The 17,513-nt window shown below is 55.0% G+C and overlaps 4 protein-coding genes across 4 annotated transcripts; 1 reads left to right on the top strand and 3 right to left on the bottom strand.

The window, feature by feature from the left end:
* Nucleotides 1-696: 696 nt before the first annotated feature.
* Nucleotides 697-4,624, bottom strand: P168DRAFT_246979 (putative phosphatidylserine decarboxylase Psd2). Its single transcript, XM_024834063.1, has 7 exons — nt 4,475-4,624; nt 4,356-4,400; nt 4,087-4,302; nt 3,575-4,004; nt 1,969-3,507; nt 1,152-1,903; nt 697-1,056 (listed from the first exon to the last, which is right to left on the bottom strand). Exons 1-7 carry the CDS (start codon nt 4,616-4,618, stop codon nt 895-897), a joined length of 3,288 nt encoding a protein of 1,095 aa, XP_024697050.1. The 5' UTR covers nt 4,619-4,624; the 3' UTR covers nt 697-894.
* Nucleotides 4,625-6,554: 1,930 nt separating this feature from the next.
* Nucleotides 6,555-8,369, bottom strand: P168DRAFT_262832 (putative metaphase-anaphase transition protein (Mlo2); the record flags this gene model as incomplete). Its single annotated transcript, XM_024834767.1, has 3 exons — nt 8,168-8,369; nt 8,030-8,084; nt 6,555-7,964 (listed from the first exon to the last, which is right to left on the bottom strand). Exons 1-3 carry the CDS (start codon nt 8,278-8,280, stop codon nt 6,555-6,557), a joined length of 1,578 nt encoding a protein of 525 aa, XP_024697049.1. The 5' UTR covers nt 8,281-8,369.
* A 285-nt stretch (nt 8,370-8,654) lies between these two features.
* Nucleotides 8,655-11,633, top strand: P168DRAFT_278042 (MCM DNA helicase complex subunit MCM2; the record flags this gene model as incomplete). Its single annotated transcript, XM_024835651.1, has 5 exons — nt 8,655-8,659; nt 8,729-8,844; nt 8,909-11,208; nt 11,275-11,444; nt 11,540-11,633. The coding sequence occupies 5 exons, from the start codon at nt 8,655-8,657 to the stop codon at nt 11,631-11,633; spliced, it is 2,685 nt and encodes an 894-aa protein (XP_024697048.1).
* A 922-nt stretch (nt 11,634-12,555) lies between these two features.
* Nucleotides 12,556-14,431, bottom strand: P168DRAFT_278041 (Pal1 family protein; the record flags this gene model as incomplete). The annotated part of the gene is made up of 4 exons (XM_024835650.1): nt 12,556-13,346; nt 13,413-13,830; nt 13,902-14,140; nt 14,365-14,431. The coding sequence occupies 4 exons, from the start codon at nt 14,429-14,431 to the stop codon at nt 12,556-12,558; spliced, it is 1,515 nt and encodes a 504-aa protein (XP_024697047.1).
* Between the last annotated feature and the right edge of the window lie 3,082 nt (nt 14,432-17,513).

Below are 17,513 nucleotides of genomic sequence, written 5' to 3'. Positions count from 1 at the left end.
CACACCGCAACAAGAATCCGACCTCGACAGGAAGACCAAATATGTCGAATCCAATCCAGTGCGCGTCGCGGTCCCCTCCGTAATAATCCCTTCAACAACAATCTCTATCCGTCGGCGCAACAATCCGAACCCACTCTCGTCAGCCGGGTGTAGGTAAGGAGGAGAAGAAGAATCGGTGTTGTTATCGGTCGGTCGGTCGGGCAGCGGCCCCCCCCCTCTCGTCGATTGAATTAGCGTGGCGCGCGGTTTTCACCTCGTGGCTCTCTGGCTTAACGATTCGAGTATATCGCGGGGCGGGCGTGTAGTGTCGCGTCGTTAGAGGTAGCAGCGCTGACTTGCGCAGACGGTGACGATGATAATGAGGGCGACGATAGTAGACTCGGGATGGGACTTTGGTGGTTCGGGCGGCACGCGCTTGTTTTGGTCGTGGCGCGTGGTGCGGGACTGGCCGCTAGGCTGTTTTGGGTGATGGCGGATTAGTAAGATGGATAATGGATGCAATGCAAATGCATTATGTTTCTCCTTTAATCGGGATACTTTGCGAGAATAGGATGGTAGATAATAGGACTATTGCTAAAATTGATGGTCTGGTGATGGTGAATATTATAGTATGAATTGATACAGCTTTATGTTGAAAATTCTATACCCAAGACTAATAATCCAGACTAGCCACTCCTTTTCTACCAATAATCATGTGTATGTTCATCCTAGCATATATTACCTATATCTCCTGTATACATGTAAAACCAACCACATCTTCAAACACGTAGCAAAGATTTATGTGCGAATAGATCGCTAAGTTAAACAGAAACCGAACGCTAGAAACAAACGAGATCATGCAGACCAAGACCAGACCGCTGGAAAAATTCGACAGATAAATGTCCCAATGCTTGCTTACTGCTCCTGCTCATGCTCCAAATGAGGCGCCAGGCTGCCCTCGATCCGACGCTGGGCGGCTTGCATCTCCTCCAGCGTTACATTTTCGGGCTTCTTCGGCATGTCGGGTTCGAATTGGGGGACGCCAGGGCTGTGGCCTACTGACATGCCGACTCGGATCTGGGGGATTTGCGTTAGGGGTGGTTTTGGATGTATGCGCGTCGGTAAGGGGTGGGGAGGGGGAGGGGAGAGTGGGGGGTGAAGAAAGTACTTACCAATGTCTCTAAAGGACCCTTCGAGTTGTCTACCAGATCTTTGTCGAACTTCACCCGGTCTTCCTCAAACAAAAGGAGAAGCGTACTCCCGCCGAATTTGAAGTACCCGAGTTCGTCGCCTCGCGATACCTTGTCGCCCGCCTGGGCGGTGATCACCGTGCTGCCCACCATCATGGCGCCCACGCAGACGACCATCACGCGGCCGTAGACGGGCGAGTCGATGGGCACCAGGATCCGCACGTTCTCGCCGTACACGTCCAGTGCGGACCGGATGGCCATCGGATTGACCGTGTAGTACTCGCCCTCGATCGTCTTGGGCGTCCCCATCACGCCGTCGACGGGGATGTGGAAGCGGTGGTAATCCTGCGGCGCCAGGCGGAAGATGCCCAACGCCCCGTTCTTGTAGCGCTTGGCGTCCTCCGGGTAGGCGTCGCCGAGGAGTCTCTCGATGGAGAACTCCCGGCCCTTGACCCAGATGCCGGTCGCTTCGCTCATGCGGTCGAACACGACGGATCGGCAGTCGGCTGGCGAAACGACGATCCCGGGCTCATCGGGGGCTGAACAGGGCCGCGCATCTGGCTTGAGCTCCCGGTAGAAGAACTCGTTGAAGGTCTTGAAGTACTCGATCGGGTGCAGGACCTCGTTCATGTTGAGCTGATGGAAGTTGATGAAATCTTCAATCTGACTGGCCGAATCAGGATCGTCGTATTTCCGGCCCTGCTTGATACTGAGGGACTTTAAGATTTTACGGACTGTGAGGGTCAGTCTCTCTCTCTCTCTCTCTCTCTTTGATTGCGAGTTCTCCTGGAAAACTTACTTCGCTTCTTCTCCATATCCCGACTCTTCAAGCCCTTATACAATAACCGAATTCCAAGCCGCACGTAGACGCTCATCCGTTCCTCGTTAATCTGCCCCGTAATGCGATCCTGGACCAGGATATTGGCCGAGTTGGCACCGAGCCGGTAACCGCCGTAAGAGATCTTGGTGATGACCTTGGTATACCACTTCCGCTGGGCCTGGCTGGACGTCACAAAGCCGCCCATGACAAGGTTGTCGACCTGTCGCCAGTCACGGCTCGCACAGGTGGCGATATGCGTGATGATGTCCGCGTCGGATCGCTTCGACAGCCGCGGCTGGTGGCACAGCGGGCATTCCAGGATTTCGACGACGTGTTCTTCGCCGCGCTCGTCGCCGAGATCGTCCGGGTGGAGGTCGTCGTTGGATGAGGAGGACTCCTCGGCTGCGATGCCAGGCACGGCTACCTTTCGCTGCGGGAGCGTCTCCTCGTCGCCGGGGATTGTCGGGACGGAGATTCCCAGCGGGTCCCCGTTCAGATCGTCGTCGCCGCTCGACGGCTCGTCGCTATCCTGGCTGCCGGCGGAGGAGGTCTGGAGGAGCTGTTTCCCGATGGGCTTGGGGATCCGCTGCAGGGCCTGCAGGGTATCCTCGAGGCACATCACCACTTGGTCGAACGTGAGATCCATCGTGTCGCTGGGCTGGTTCTCCGCGCTGAAGCGTTCGAAGAAACTGTCGATGGTCGACTCCTTCAGCGTCGAGCCGAGGGTGTCGAGCATCGTCGTCAGTTCGACCTTGTCGATCCGGCCGCTATCGTCAGCGTCATATTGGCTGAGCATGAGCCGCCAGAACTGCTGGCGGAGGGCGCGGTACGGCATATACTTCGCCTTGACCACCAGCTCGGGGGAGTGCTTATCCTCCCATCGCTCTTTATTCTTCAGCACTAGCGGGATCCGATAGAGCCGAAGACCTTCGTCTTCCAGGGGGGGCATGCTGGGCGCTTCCGAAGTGATGGTGGTCGGCACCGAAGTCGGTACTGGAGACGATGCCCCGCTGTCCGTATCTGTCGCGTTCGACGAAGGCGCCAGCAACGGGGACGATGTGGGCGCAGGCATGTCCTGCGCGGCCTGCAGGGAAGTGGTGGAGCTTCGCGAGCTTATCGTGGTGGGCTTGACCATCTTCGAGCGGCCGCTCGACGACGGCGACGGGCTGATCCCGATCTTAATCCCGGCCGCATTGTCGGACAATCCGCGATCCTGGGTCGGATCAAGGGCGGGATCCAAGAAGTGGTAGAGCCCGGTGTTCGCGTCGGCGTCCGGCGCAGACTTGATCAGGGTCTGGAGCGGAAAGTTCGCCGAGGCGACGAAGTCGTTGTTGGAGAACTTGTCGCGATCCATAACGGTGAAGCTCATCGTGTACGCCTGTTCGTGCTTCATGACCTGGAATACCATCTTTTCGTGGTACACGGGGTTGAGGTTGTGACGGACGACCGGGGTTCGAAGCGTCTTGCGCCCCAACGAGGTGACAACAAACGGATCCATGTCAAAGGATGTGCGGGTCACTGGCGAGAGGTGGTGATATTCGTTAGTGTGGGGGATTTCGCGGCGGGACCAGGGCGACCACCATACCGTTTCGTTCCGGGGGAAGATCGGTGACCTTCACAATCTCCATGAACACCATGCCTTGCACTCCGTTGCCTTGCCCTGAGAATTGGTATGCTCGCTGCGCCAGCGACTTGCGTTTCAGTCGAGCCAAGCGCAGCCGCTTCCGCCGTTTCTCGACCACCTCCTTTTTATCCGGATCGTCATTCTCGTCCGACGACGGCTCGTCTTGATCGGCGCTGCTCAACACGTTCCCGGGGATCTGGGGGAAGTAGTCCTCCTCCTCGCCAGAACGCACCAGGCTCTTGAACTTGCTGTATGTCTCGTTCGGGGGGGCGTCGGGATTGGACGAGTCGAATAGCGAAAACTGCAGCAGGATCTCGCCGGAGATGTTGCTATCCTTCTTCCTATTCTTCCTGGTGGATTTCCGCTTCGAGGTGAGGGTATACCACATTGGCTGGGATGGCGGAAATGGATTAGCACCAAACATAACGACATCTAGTCTCGCAGTCAAGCGGACCGTGAGGCTGACGACGCACCTGCTGTTGCACCTCGCCGTGGGCGAAAATATCCTCCAATGGAATATCGAACTCGCCCAGGTAATCCTTGCCGAACCGGTCGTGGTCCCAGCAGATACACTCCAGCAGGGGCACGCCGACGACGGGCATCTCGAAGGTGACGTTCCATTCCGGGTTCAGGCTCTTATAGATCGTGGGGGTCGACTGCCTCGAGTCTCCTAACGTGGCAACTAGGTACTATCGATATCGTCTCTCAGTCGGGTTCCAATTCGCAGTGGAAGGGCACGTACCGGATCACTTGTTCCGCCTCGATCTTTGGCGGCTAAGTTTCTCCCCTATTGAGAACCAATATGTTAGGGACGGCGACGGAAGTAGAGGGGCGGACGGGAGAGGAAACGCGGTCACTCACCTGTAATACCGAGACGCGGAGGAGAAGAGGCTTGGACTCGGCGGGTCTCATGGGGCTGGTACTCCTACTCTGACCCGGAGTCGTATTGGTACTCCTTGCGCTCAGGTGAGAGCTCAACCGGTGCGGTAACGGTAACCGCACCATGACGAAGGGTGCGGGGGGGGGGGGGGGGGGAAGAGGGGGGAGAAGAGGAGGGGAAAGACCCGGACACCGGTGTTGGAACGATAGGAAAGGGGGAGGGATCAATCGAAGGAGAGCGTCAAAGACAGATAAGATTGAATTGGATTGAAGAAAATTAGGAGAGTGAGAAGGAGGAAGGTGAAAGGAGAGAGGAGAGAATATCCGACCGGGGCGGAGAGGTCGGTCGGTGGTGGTTGAGGGAGCCAGAACGAGGCCCGGGTCGATCGACGATCGGCTTGCGGGACGATCCAGAAAAGGACTGGCCGGAGCCACGGTAGCCACTAGATGATAGGTAAGAGGTATACCACTTGGGTTGTTCTAGGCGGTGCAGACAGTAGAAACAGTGGATTTGTTGGATAGATAGTATTTGAAGAAGAAAGAAGAAGAAGAAGAAAAGAAGAAAAGAACAGGAGAAAGAGAATGGGCGGAGAGGAACCGGAGTCAAGAACTAGTCCAGTCACTAGTTAATTGAGTGAACCATACAACTTGAGCAGAATATAAAGACATACCAGGTATATATCTTATATCTTGATATAAATAGATGTAGTGTAGAAGATGAAACTATTGATTCTTAGAATGGAAATTTCCGGTCAAAAGAATCAGGAAGATAATCTCACGACTGGAACATGATCCACTTGTCAGTCTCAAGTTCTCAACTTAATCTAACTGTCTTGATTTACTCTATGGATAAGATTGTAAGATTGTAGAATTATATAATGCTGAACACTGGAACATTAAGTTACTGGAAAATGTCTGCCTAGTGGTTGACCTGCATTCTCCCTTATTACCCTATATACACCTCTACAGATGCTGTACTCCATCAAGACAGACTACTACCCAGGTAACGCGATCAAAACAAGATTAATCGCGCATTTCAATCCTCCCTCTCCGAATAATAATAAATACTTATATTAAAGATTAAATAATAAATACTCGCACGGCCACTGGTCAAGAGTGGCACAGCAGGTGCTACATTCCCCTAACCATCTGAAACTAGTCCCCCCTCCTCGCTCTGTTCTTCCATCTGTTCCCCCCCCCCCGATCTTCTTTCGTCCGAATCAATTCAACAAAACGAACCGGTGGATCCGGATTGGATGGATTCTGAAGTTAGTGACGCCCCTGGTGGGGACTGGTGTCCCCGCGTCGGACGATTTATCTGACAGTCGGTGAGACGTGCTTTTTTTTTTTGGTTGGATCTTTCTGATACATCACAAGGTATGAGGTTAGAGAGACGACGGGGTATAAAGTATCTATCCTCATATAAAAAACGTATATATATGGGTTGGATAGTACGCGTATTTGATCATATTTTTGTAGGCAATACACCTCCATCAACATTGAAGAAACGATACGACCTCAATTCTGCTATGTCGATCATCACGACTAGTCCGTCCCAAACCAGATGCGATGGGAGGAAACAAGTATATAAGTATCCAACTAATTGGTGGACATCTTGCTTAGGCTAAATGAATTGATAGAGACCCTGCTTTCTCAGTTTAGGGGAAAGGGCGGCTGGAGTCGGTCTGATGTCTATGATAAGGGAACTGGTATCTGATCGCCTAGCTGGGCTTGGACACGCTTGCTGGTTCGTTCGTATCGTTCAGATTGGCGGAGTGGGGGTACTATGGGGAAGGGATACATGAGGGAAGCGTTTGATTGTAGGTGACTTATTCTGTCTGTTGTGAGACAGGTGTGAAAACGTTGGATGGCATTAAATGGACTGTAGTAGATAGTAATAAGTATGTAATATCCCCTTCGACCACCTATGCGCCTGAATTTCAAAAATGAAGAAGCAAGAAAAAGAAAGAAAGAACCTATTTCCCAGCGTAAACATCATAGATCGCCAATCAAAACCCTAAAGAAACCGTTAGCCACTTGCAGACACCGGAAATCAAACCCACTAACCACTCTGTTCTCTGCGTCCATCCTCCTCGTCCTTATCGTTGTTCGCTCCCGGTCCCCCTCCCCCTCCCCCTCCCCCAGACGCTTGCCCCGCGGCATCCCGCATAGGCTGCTCATCACCCCGCAGTTTCTCAAAGTAGGCCTTGATGTCCTCCGCCCCCACCGCCGTGCCCGACTCCGCAAAGGGCGTCAGGAATTCCTTGACCTTGTCGCGGAGGTGGTTGTAGACCATTGCGCCTTCGATCGCCCGCACCCGATCCATGTTGCTCAGCGCTGCCTCGCCGCGGTCCAGCAGGCTGCCCGTCCCTGTGCTGCGCGCACCGTCGGCTTCGTCCCCGGCTTCCGAGAGAGGCGGCTCGTACGTCTCTTCTTCCTCCCGGAGCTGGACGTGTTGCGCTAGGTGCGGGTAGCAGTCGCGGCAGCGGCAGAAATGCTCGCGGAAGTCTTCTTTCATGAAGAGGGAGAAGGTGCCTGATGGCGCTGGGGTGGGGAGAGACTCGTGCTTGGGCTTTGTGGGTGAAGGTTCGGTGGTGGTCGGCTCTGGATGGGACTCCGACTGAACGGTCTCAGTGGGGGTGTCTTCTTTGGCCCGTTTGGCGGACGGTCCGCTGCCACCATTGCTGGCCTTGTCTTCTTCCTCACCCTCTTCTGCTTTGCGTTTCTTGGAAATAGTAGGCTCTGTCGTGGACTGGGTCTCCTGCGGGGGCTTAGCGAAGCCACCATCTTTGTACATCGGCGGCAGAAATCCTGCTGTCCCGGCGTAGCGCTTCAGCCAGGGGTTTGCGTCGACACATTTGTAACACAAGAAGGTATCGAACTCATCCTCGCCGGGGAAGCCCGGGGGGAGTGGCGTCTCCTCGTCCTCATCCTCATTATCAGAGCCCTTCTCAGCCTCTTTCTCATCACCCTCCTTCTTCACATCCTCCTTCTTTGCATCCTTGTACCAGTCCCGCGGAAGCCCGATCAGACACTCGGGGTGCCACCAGTCCTCGCCACAGCCGCCCGTTTCCGCGCTCCCCAACCCCAGACACTGGAACATGGTGCCGTTCTCCTGTTGCGCATTGTAGTCTTCGCCGCATCCGCAGAATCGATTCTGGAAGTTTCTGTTGTAACGATTGCCTGCGCGAGCCTCCTGGGAGTGCACGCCTTTCCGGCCAGTATTGGGGTCGCTGCGCAGGGTGCATGGAGAAGATGCGGGAAAACGGGTTGTCCCACAGTCGCAGACGAAGTCGCGCTTGCTGAACAGTTCTACCAGCGTGTGTTCGCCGTGGCAGGAGATGGAGCAGGAGTAGCAGATACCGGCCGCGGTGTGTGGCGCATCGGGCGTCGCGGGAGGCGGGTTGCATGTGAGGCAGGCAAAGAGGACTTGTCGGAGAGGGCCTAGGGGTTGAGAGCAGGAATCAAAGGACTGTAAGCATCACATTAGCTTGCCTTATTTCTTGGTGCGGGTTGGATATTGGGGGTTGTGCATACATATGGCAGGACTTCGCGGGCGTCGTGCTCCAGCTGCATTTGACTCTCGATGAATCTTGATGGAAATGTTAGTTAATACCCATCCTCAATGTAAGGGGGAAAAAAAGATAACGAGACTCTATAAAACGATGTGCTCACTCTTTCGCGGTCTGTGAGGTTTGCGATCCAACACTCTCTCGGCGTTTCCCAGCATGCCCGTTCTTCAGCATTTCAGCGCCGGAAGGCGGATTGACAGTTTCTGGAGGGTTCATGATGGCGGATAATAGAAGTAGTTGAAGCGACTAGAACGAAGATAAAAGATAGTCTGAAAAGAATGCAATGATAGCGATTCTGATAATCGCCACGAGCATGAAGCGACGACGATACCTCCAATCGATCCAACTGAGATAACGCGCGCCGCGACCGTTTGTCTGGTTTGTACAAAGCTAACCGCATTGGGGTTTAATTGGTTCACGGTTGAGCGACGCGTGAAGTCGCGCCTGGACGCGTTTCCCGCCAAGCCGAAATTGCATCCAGTTCTCCCTTTCAATCTTTCCATCTCTCTATCTTCAATCTCCTCGGAAACCCTGACCACCCACACCATCCACTTTCACAACCCCCACTGTGAGATTGGATTCCTGTCACAATGAGGTATGTCTCATACTGATGCTCTGGTTATGGCTCAATTTTATCCACCCTTACTGATGATAATCCCTGCAGTTCACCACTTCGTCCCAGCAATTCCGCCGCCAATCGGGGGCTAGGAAATTTAAGTCGCCGCAAGAGATCCAGAGAGCCCGATGATGAGACCTCCTCGGTTGCCCCTCCTTCGAGTCGTACGTATTTCACCGTTTGTCCACCGGTCTTGGAGGAAGTGAGTCGACTGACGCTCGTTGATAGCCCCCCCTTCTTCCCCTCCTATGCTCCCCTTTGACGATGAGGACAACGAACGTGATGAGGAGGCAGAGATGCTGGGAGATATCGACGACATTGAGGAAATGGCAGAGGATGAGGATGGCATCGATCTGTTTGCAGACAACTTCGAAAGAGATTACCGAGACGGGGAAGATGATCACTACCGGGGAGAGTACATTGACGACGACGACGACCAGGAAGAAATGGACCTTGGCGCCCGGCGTCAGCTGGAAGCGCGCATGGGCCGGCGCGATCGAGAACTCGACCGACGTCGTCGCATGCCGGCGGCATTCCTGCAAGACGACGAGGACGGAGACATTGATTTGACCCGCCAGCCTCGCCGGCGGCGTCATCACTACGACGAGGATCGGGAAGATGTCGAGATGGGAGACGACGGCCTGGAAGAGCTGACCCTCGAAGAGCTGTCCGATGTCAAGGCCGCCAACATCACCGACTGGGTCACGCAGTCGCAGGTGCTGCGCTCTATCTATCGCGAGTTCAAGGCGTTCTTGACCGAGTTCACGGACGAGGCCGGTAGCTCCGTCTACGGTAACAAGATCAAGACGCTCGGTGAGGTTAACTCGGCCTCGCTGGAAGTCTCCTACGAGCATCTGGCTAGCACCAAGGCCGCTCTGTCCTACTTCCTGGCCAACGAGCCGACTGAGATGCTCAAGGTCTTCGACCAGGTCGCCCTGGACGTGACCCTCTTCCACTACCCGCAGTACCACGACATCCACAACGAGATCCACGTCCGAATCATCGACCTTCCCATCTCCTACACGCTGCGCCAGCTGCGACAGTCGCACCTGAACTGCCTGATCCGCGTGGGTGGCGTGGTCACCCGGCGTAGCGGCGTGTTCCCGCAACTCAAATACGTGATGTTCATCTGCGCGAAATGCAACATCACGCTGGGTCCCTTCCAGCAGGAAGGTGGGCAGGAGGTCAAGATCGCCTACTGCCAGAACTGCCAGTCCAAGGGCCCCTTCAACATCAGCGTGGAGAAGACCGTCTACCGCAACTACCAGAAGCTCACGCTGCAGGAGTCGCCAGGAACCGTCCCCGCGGGGCGTCTCCCGCGACAGCGCGAGGTGATCTTGCTGGCGGACCTGATCGACTCGGCCAAGCCCGGCGACGAGATCGAGGTGACGGGCATTTACCGCAACAGCTACGACGCGCAGCTCAACAACAAGAACGGATTCCCCGTGTTCGCCACCATCATCGAAGCGAACCACGTCGTCAAGTCGCACGACCAGCTCGCCGGGTTCCGCATGACGGAGGAAGACGAGCGCGAGATCCGCGCGCTGTCCCGCGACCCGGACATCGTCGACAAGATCGTGCGGTCCGTGGCGCCCAGCATCTACGGACACGAGGACGTCAAAACAGCCGTCGCGCTGTCCCTCTTCGGCGGTGTCCCCAAGGAAGCCCAGGGCAAGATGTCCATCCGCGGCGACATCAACGTGCTCCTCCTCGGTGACCCCGGTACCGCCAAGTCCCAGATCCTCAAGTACGTCGAGAAGACAGCCCACCGCGCCGTCTTCGCCACAGGCCAAGGCGCCTCCGCCGTCGGTCTCACAGCCAGCGTGCGCCGCGACCCGCTCACCAGCGAGTGGACACTCGAAGGCGGCGCCCTCGTGCTCGCCGACCGCGGCACATGCCTCATCGACGAATTCGACAAGATGAACGACCAAGACCGCACCTCCATCCACGAAGCCATGGAACAGCAGACCATCTCCATCTCCAAAGCCGGCATCGTCACCACTCTCCAAGCCCGCTGCGCCGTCGTCGCCGCCGCGAACCCCACCGGCGGGCGCTACAACAGCACCGCGCCCTTCTCCGAGAACGTGCAGCTCACCGAGCCCATCCTCTCCCGTTTCGACATCCTCTGCGTCGTCCGCGACATGGTCAACCCCGACGAAGACGAGCGCCTCGCCAACTTCGTCGTCGAATCCCACCACCGCGCGAACCCCGCCCGCCCCATCTACGACCAGCAGGGCCACCCCATCAACGCCGACGGCGACCGCATCGACGACGAGGGCTACCGCGTCGACAACCACGGCGTGCGTCTCCCTCTACGCCCCGAAGAGGTCGCCCAGCGCGAGGAGTCCGCCCGCAAGCAGAACGAGGAAAAGGAGGGCGAGATCCCTCAGGAGCTGCTGCGCAAGTATATCCTTTATGCGCGCGAACGCTGCCACCCCAAGCTCTACCAGATCGATCAGGATAAGGTCGCCCGCTTGTTTGCGGATATGCGCAGGGAGTCGTTGGCTACGGGGGCTTATCCGATTACTGTATGCCTCTCCTCCAGTTCTTCCTAATATATCCTTCATAATAAGTACTAACCAATAAACCAACAGGTCCGCCACCTCGAAGCAATCATGCGTATCGCCGAATCCTTCTGCAAGATGCGTCTATCAGAGTACTGCTCCGCGCAGGACATCGACCGCGCCATCGCCGTGACAGTGGAGTCGTTCATCGGCTCGCAGAAGGTGTCTGCGAAGAAGGCTCTCTCGAGGGCTTTTGCCAAGTATGTTTGTTCCTTCTCCCCTTCCAGATCTACAATCTACTCCCACCCATCACACTGCATATATCATATGAATATCTACTAACGATAAATAATAGATACACCCTCTCCCGCCCAAAACCCCTCTCCAACCGCAGAGCAGGCGTCGCTGCTCCTGATCCGTATAGATCGCGGACTCAGCTGCGCGCGTAGACTTGCTTTCTCTTTCCCCTCTCTTTTCTTCTTTTCGCTTTGTCTCTCCCATCTTGAAGAGGTCTCATCCTTACTCTTTTCGAACCATATCTATCATTCATCCATGATTGAATGATATAGTACCTACCCTCTCTCTCCTCCTCCCTTCCATCCCACTTACTACCCTCCCATCAACAACCAATAAACCCACCCACCATGCATGTCCATCTTATCATCATATTATCATCCACGTTTATGTTTTCGTGATGCGCGAGCCATGCTTTCTCCTGCCTTTCTGTCTTTCTGTTTTGTTTTTGCTTTCCCGGCGTTGTCACTGCTTCTGGTACTTCTGCACTATTCTTACTCTTATACTACCCTACTTACTACCTACTACTTATGATATCAATGTGGAAGAAGAACAAAAGGTCATCATGATATGATCTTGGATAAATGTGTGCTATCTGTTTGTTTACTGCCACTCTCGGAGAAATACAAAATACAAGACTATGGATTTATGGACATTTGTTCGCTTAGGTAGATACGCAAATTGATACAATGCAAATTCGGCATTTACTCGATTCTGATAATCAGGTGCATAAAACTAAAATGCATACAATGAGTAAGAGTAACGTAACAAAAACCATTCCCATCCGGTCCGCGCAAATCCACCAGCCAACGCCTATGCCCCGTGCGTTCGGTGCGGTTTGTCATATGATCCATCGAACCAGACTGCCCAAGGCGATTGTCTGGAGGGTCCTGCACTCCGAACGAATCATCCCATCATCCTCGGGAGAAAAAAGAGCATCGCTGTCTGATACGCCGCCCGGTGGGTGCCTCCATGCCGGTCCCGGGCGGGGGCTCGCTCTCGGAAAGGTTTCTCTGATTCCACGCCGCTCGGTCGGGTCATCTGTCCACCACAAATATAGATGTCGTATTTCCCCGCTCATTCGTCCGTCACCCGTCGTTCGGGACGGGGCTTCCGCAGACTCTTCATGCGGTTGAGGAAGCCACCTCCGGCCGCACCGCCGGTTTTGCCCTCCTCGAACGTGGTGGTGTAGGACCGGGTGGGCTCGTTCGTGTGGCGCCGTTCCAGTCCGGCCCCTTTGTCCGAGCCAGCCGACTGGGACCGCTTCAGCTCAGTCGGGCCTTCGGCGATCTGCGCGCCCTTCTTCTCATACGCATCGTCGTAGTCCTGATAGAAGGGATTCTTGTCATTGCCGCGGGCCGATCCGGGGGCGGCGGAGCCGGCGGCCACGGTGTAGGAGGCCTCGGGCGAGGCCACGCGGCCGCTCGGGGCCCGGTTGATGCCACGGAGACGTTGCGCCAGACTCTTCTTGCGCTGCAGCCCGCCGCCGTTGGACATGCCCCCGGCGATCTGGTTCTCATTCTCGCTCGCGCGCCGCTGCATGGCCAATTTGCTGGCGGGAGCCCCTTCGAGGAAGGTACTGGTCCCCAGACCCATGCTGTTGGGTCCGTGGACGGGTTCAATGCGGGATTTCGGGTCGAAACTGCCGCCCTCGGTGCGGCTGGAGACGCCCGTGGACGCGAAGTCGTTGTAACCCTCCTGCATGGTGCCGTTGAACAGGTTGAGGTCGATCTTTTCGTTGTTCGGTCCGGCGCCACCCAGAGCCATGTTGCTCGAGTCCTTGGGGAAGGCCTGCATGGGGGCGGCCCGCAGGCCCTTGCGATTGCGGCTGGGGTTACAGGCATCGAAGGGGCCGTCGTGATGGAACACTGCAGTGGTTAGTATGACTTGTTTTTTTTTTTTTTTTTTTTTTTTTTTGTTGAAGGAGTACGTACTGCCGGTTCCGTAGATGCTGGTCACATCCAGCTTATCGATGATATCCAGCTGGTAATGGGCCTTCTTCGAGCGCGACTTGCCGTGACGGGCCTCGCGTTCGCGACGCCGGCGCTCCCGTCGGCGCTGATCATCTTCCGTGTCGAGCAGCTTGGAGGCCCGGTCGATGACGGAGGACTCGGAGTTGCGACGCGGGCGGCGCTCGCGGTCTCCGCGGGGTTTGCCACTGCTGGTCTTGGGGGGATCGGCAAAGATGTCGAGGGGATCCTTGGGCCGGCGGCGTTCGGCGCGTTCCCTCGAGGGGGGCGCCCGGGTGCTCGAGGACTTGTGCGGGGGATTATTCGGCCGGGGCGGCGCCTGACGGAAGCCCGTGGGTGGTTGGGCGGGCTGGGGGGGAGTCGGGTTGAGGGAGAGGTTCGCCTGGATCGATCGCATTGACGGTTAGCTGGGGAAGGGAGGTTGGGAGCGCATGCCACGGTGGGAACACCTACAAAGAGCTCGCGCGTGTTGCCAGTCATGTCGGGCCGGTCGACGGGGGAGAAGGGGGTGACACCAACGGGGGCGGACTGGGGCGACAAGGGGTCGGTATCGTCCAAGAAGGGGTTGGTGGAGGTTGGGCGCTCCGGTCGGGAGCCCGAGTTGGCGGAACTGGCGGGCGACAGGGCACGGTTTCGAAAGGGGTTGTTGGAACCCAAATTGACGGGCAATTGGGGGGACGCTTGAGGGACCACTGGGTCAGTACGAAGTAGAAATAGGGGGAAACAAAAGACGAAGAGAAAAGAAAGAAAGAAAGAAAGAAAGAGGGAAAGAAAGAGGGAACAAAGGTCGGATGGGTGCACGAGGCCAAATAAGGTCTGTCTGATCCCAGGGGGGAAAGACCCGGGCGACACTTGAAACGAGCTGGGAGATGAAGCATATGGGGCGGGGACAAAGGCCGTGGACGAGGCAACATACCTGGCGGGGCCATGGTCATGGAGGTGGCATAGGGGTTAGCGAACGCAGACTGTTGGGAGGCGCTCATGGTGGCAACGGCGAGGTGCGTCCAGGGGGGCAATAATTGAGGAGTTGACAGCGGGATCAGAGCAGTCGCGGAGAGAGGGCGCAAAGAGTCGGGCGCAATAGAGAGGAGGGAGGCGTGGGTGCCCCGAAGTGCGATGAAACGGCGATGCGACGATGGAGGGATCGAGAGGGGTGGGATTGATGGATCACAGGAGGAAAGGTGGAGAGAAGGAAGAAGAGAGAGGAGTTGTTTGGGGGGAATCTGAAGCAATCTTGCTTTTTCCCAGTGTTTCTGCAGGGGTAGATTGCTTGCAGGGTGGAGACCGTAGGATTGAAGGGACAAACAGGAGGGAGAGAGAGAGAGAAGAAAAGGGAGTGACAGAGTATAGAAGAGAGAGAGAAAGAACGAAGAAGGAGTGTGAGAAGAGAAGAGCAGATGGAAAGAGGGAGAGAAAGATTGAGAGAAGGAGAAGAGAAAGAAAGAAAGAAAGACAGAGAGGAGAGAGGAGAGAGGAGAGAGAGAAAGAAGAGAGAGAAAGAAGAGAGAGAAAGAAGAAACCTTGAAGGGAAGATCGACCGAGGATTATGACTGAGGCATGAATGGCACGGGACTTTTCCCCATGACCCGATTCTGTCTTATTCTTTACTGATTCTTGTTTTTACTTTATTTTACTTTATTTGTTTTCTTCTTGACTCTATCCGTCTATCTTTATTCAGACAGATTGTTCTTTTTTGTCCATAAATATAGGGGAGTCCAAATCCCACGGATCGACATCCACGCAACAGGATTCAGGGGGTGGCCATTCTATAAGTCTGGTTGACTCTATATTATAAGATCATCCAGATAATAATAACCATAACACTAATACTAATGATGATAAATGACACTACCATTTAAACTTAATGATTCTACTATCATATTAATACCAACTATCAAACGCTCAAAACTACATCAATCCAAAAACTGTTGACTGTCGAGTCTCCACATGTCCCGCACCCCGGAATAGAAACACTTTCCACATATGCTCCGTCTACACTGTCCCATATGGTGTATCCTATACAGACAAAACATCATCCATGAGATCGATATCTGGTAACCACATTCCACAGCAACGCCGTTGACGTGGGTGTCCACTCCGGAATGTCTGATCCTGTTACCATGCTTCAGGTTCTCTATTTATGCCTTGGAAACGATTGGTTGTGCTTGATTGATTGATGTTTCTTGTCTTTTTTTGCTTTACTTTGATCTTATTCCCTGTATTTGGTCTTCTACTTTATCTTTATCTTTATCTTGATTATACTCTATTGATTCTATTTATTAAATTTTGATAATCCTCGGCACGAGCCAAGCAGACGTACGTACATCGGAATGTGCCGCGGCCTTGGCACCCGACGATCTCCACCCCTCCCCTCCCCTCCCCTCTCCCTCTCTCCCTCTCTCCCTCTCTCCCCCTCCCGAACAAACGCACGACTTCCGGTGGATCTTCTCCCTTGACCATGCTTCCTGCTGACGAAACATCCTTCGTATTTCGTAGTCCACCCAAAAACAAATACTATACATCCATCACCAAAGATAGATAATCCATCCGGACAGGAAGGGAAGGCCTCGTCTGCAAGATGTGGGGGCAAGTATATACATATATTGAGCCCTGACTGCGAGATGCGGGGATACACTCATAATTACAGAATTATTTGCGAGATGTAGAGACACTTTACCTGTTGGAGACACCACGTTTATGTTGTTTTTCATGTTTTAGATCTTGAAATAGCTTCATGTTTACCTGATTGAGGGGGTGTGTGAAAGAGCAGTGACTGCAATCGGCTAGATAATCAGCTGACCTGCAGCATTTGCAGTCCTGTTCCCACACAACGAACTATTCTGTATTTGAACAACCAGCAAGCTTCTACATAGTCCGAATATCATCAATTTATCTTGGCTGGCATCTTCGCCGAGATGTCGACTCCGACTGCGCGCCTTGCTGCGACGACACCCATCTGCAAAACCATCCATAACCCCATCCCAAATCCAGAGCCGCTTGTCTCGCGTCGGAGGAGATGGCGCTCTCCATCGAGGGTTACTTGTGCGTCACTGCTGGCCCTCCCGTCCACCGAGGGAGTTTCTGCATATATGGCGAGAAACTCCGGGCTGTCGTACTCGGCGGTGATGGTCATGGCGCCAGGCGCGTGTCGACAGAGGATGAGAGATGGAAACTGACGCTGGGGGAGGTTTGAGTGATGGAACTCATCAAAATATGATATCTCAGCCACTGCATGCCGTTTGGTGGGCCTTGATATGACTATCCCAGCATGAAATCTAGTGACGACGTCAAGGGAACGCAGGACCTTTCTTTCAAGAAAGATCGTTGCCCATCAACGGAGTCCGAGTAAGGCCCCGATGCAAGGGGACGCAAATGCTGGATGACATCCCTTGCCAGGCTGTTGCCCTTTTCTGGGCCCGTTCGCCAGGCTAGATCTGCATGACACGAAGGGGAAGAGAAAAAGCGGTAGAGATAAACCAGGCGACTGGAGAGACAGCGTCCTCTTGTTGCCCGTTGGCTTCCCAGATATCTCTGCCCACCTGAGTTGCCCATCCTCTTCCCCACAGAACATACTATTGGAAGTGTCCGCTGACCACACTTTTGCCCACGTCATGAAGTCCAGCCACATCCTGGGATACTGGCCGGCCGGCATCGCCTGCGTGGCCTAGCGTGTCTGGCGCGGAGCAAGGCCCCTCGCAGCGTGTCATCTTCAATGAGACCGACACATTGATGCGCGACGTGTGCGTGATTGGTGGCGGTCCAGGCGGGACGCACGCGGCCATTCGGCTCCAGCAGCGAGGGCAGAGTGGGGTTGTGATCGAGAAGAACGACTACCACGGCGGCCACACCCACACGTACCTCGATCCGGGCTCAGGAGACGCCATCGACTATAGGGTTTCTGAAATGGGAGAACGTGGCCGAGGTGAAAGCCTACCTGGATCACCTGGGCGTTCCGTGAACAGCCCAACCGCCTAGCTGGGTCAGCAAAGCCTTCGACTTTCGCACCGGAGACGCCGCCGCCCCGATTTAAGGTGATGACCGGGCTGCGCTGGACTAATTCGCCGC

This window comes from Aspergillus campestris (genome assembly GCF_002847485.1).
Source record: "Aspergillus campestris IBT 28561 chromosome Unknown P168scaffold_1, whole genome shotgun sequence".
Taxonomy (NCBI): Eukaryota; Fungi; Ascomycota; class Eurotiomycetes; order Eurotiales; family Aspergillaceae; genus Aspergillus; species Aspergillus campestris.
Note: the sequence above shows the minus strand (reverse complement) of the source record. Positions and strands in the feature narration are given on the sequence as shown.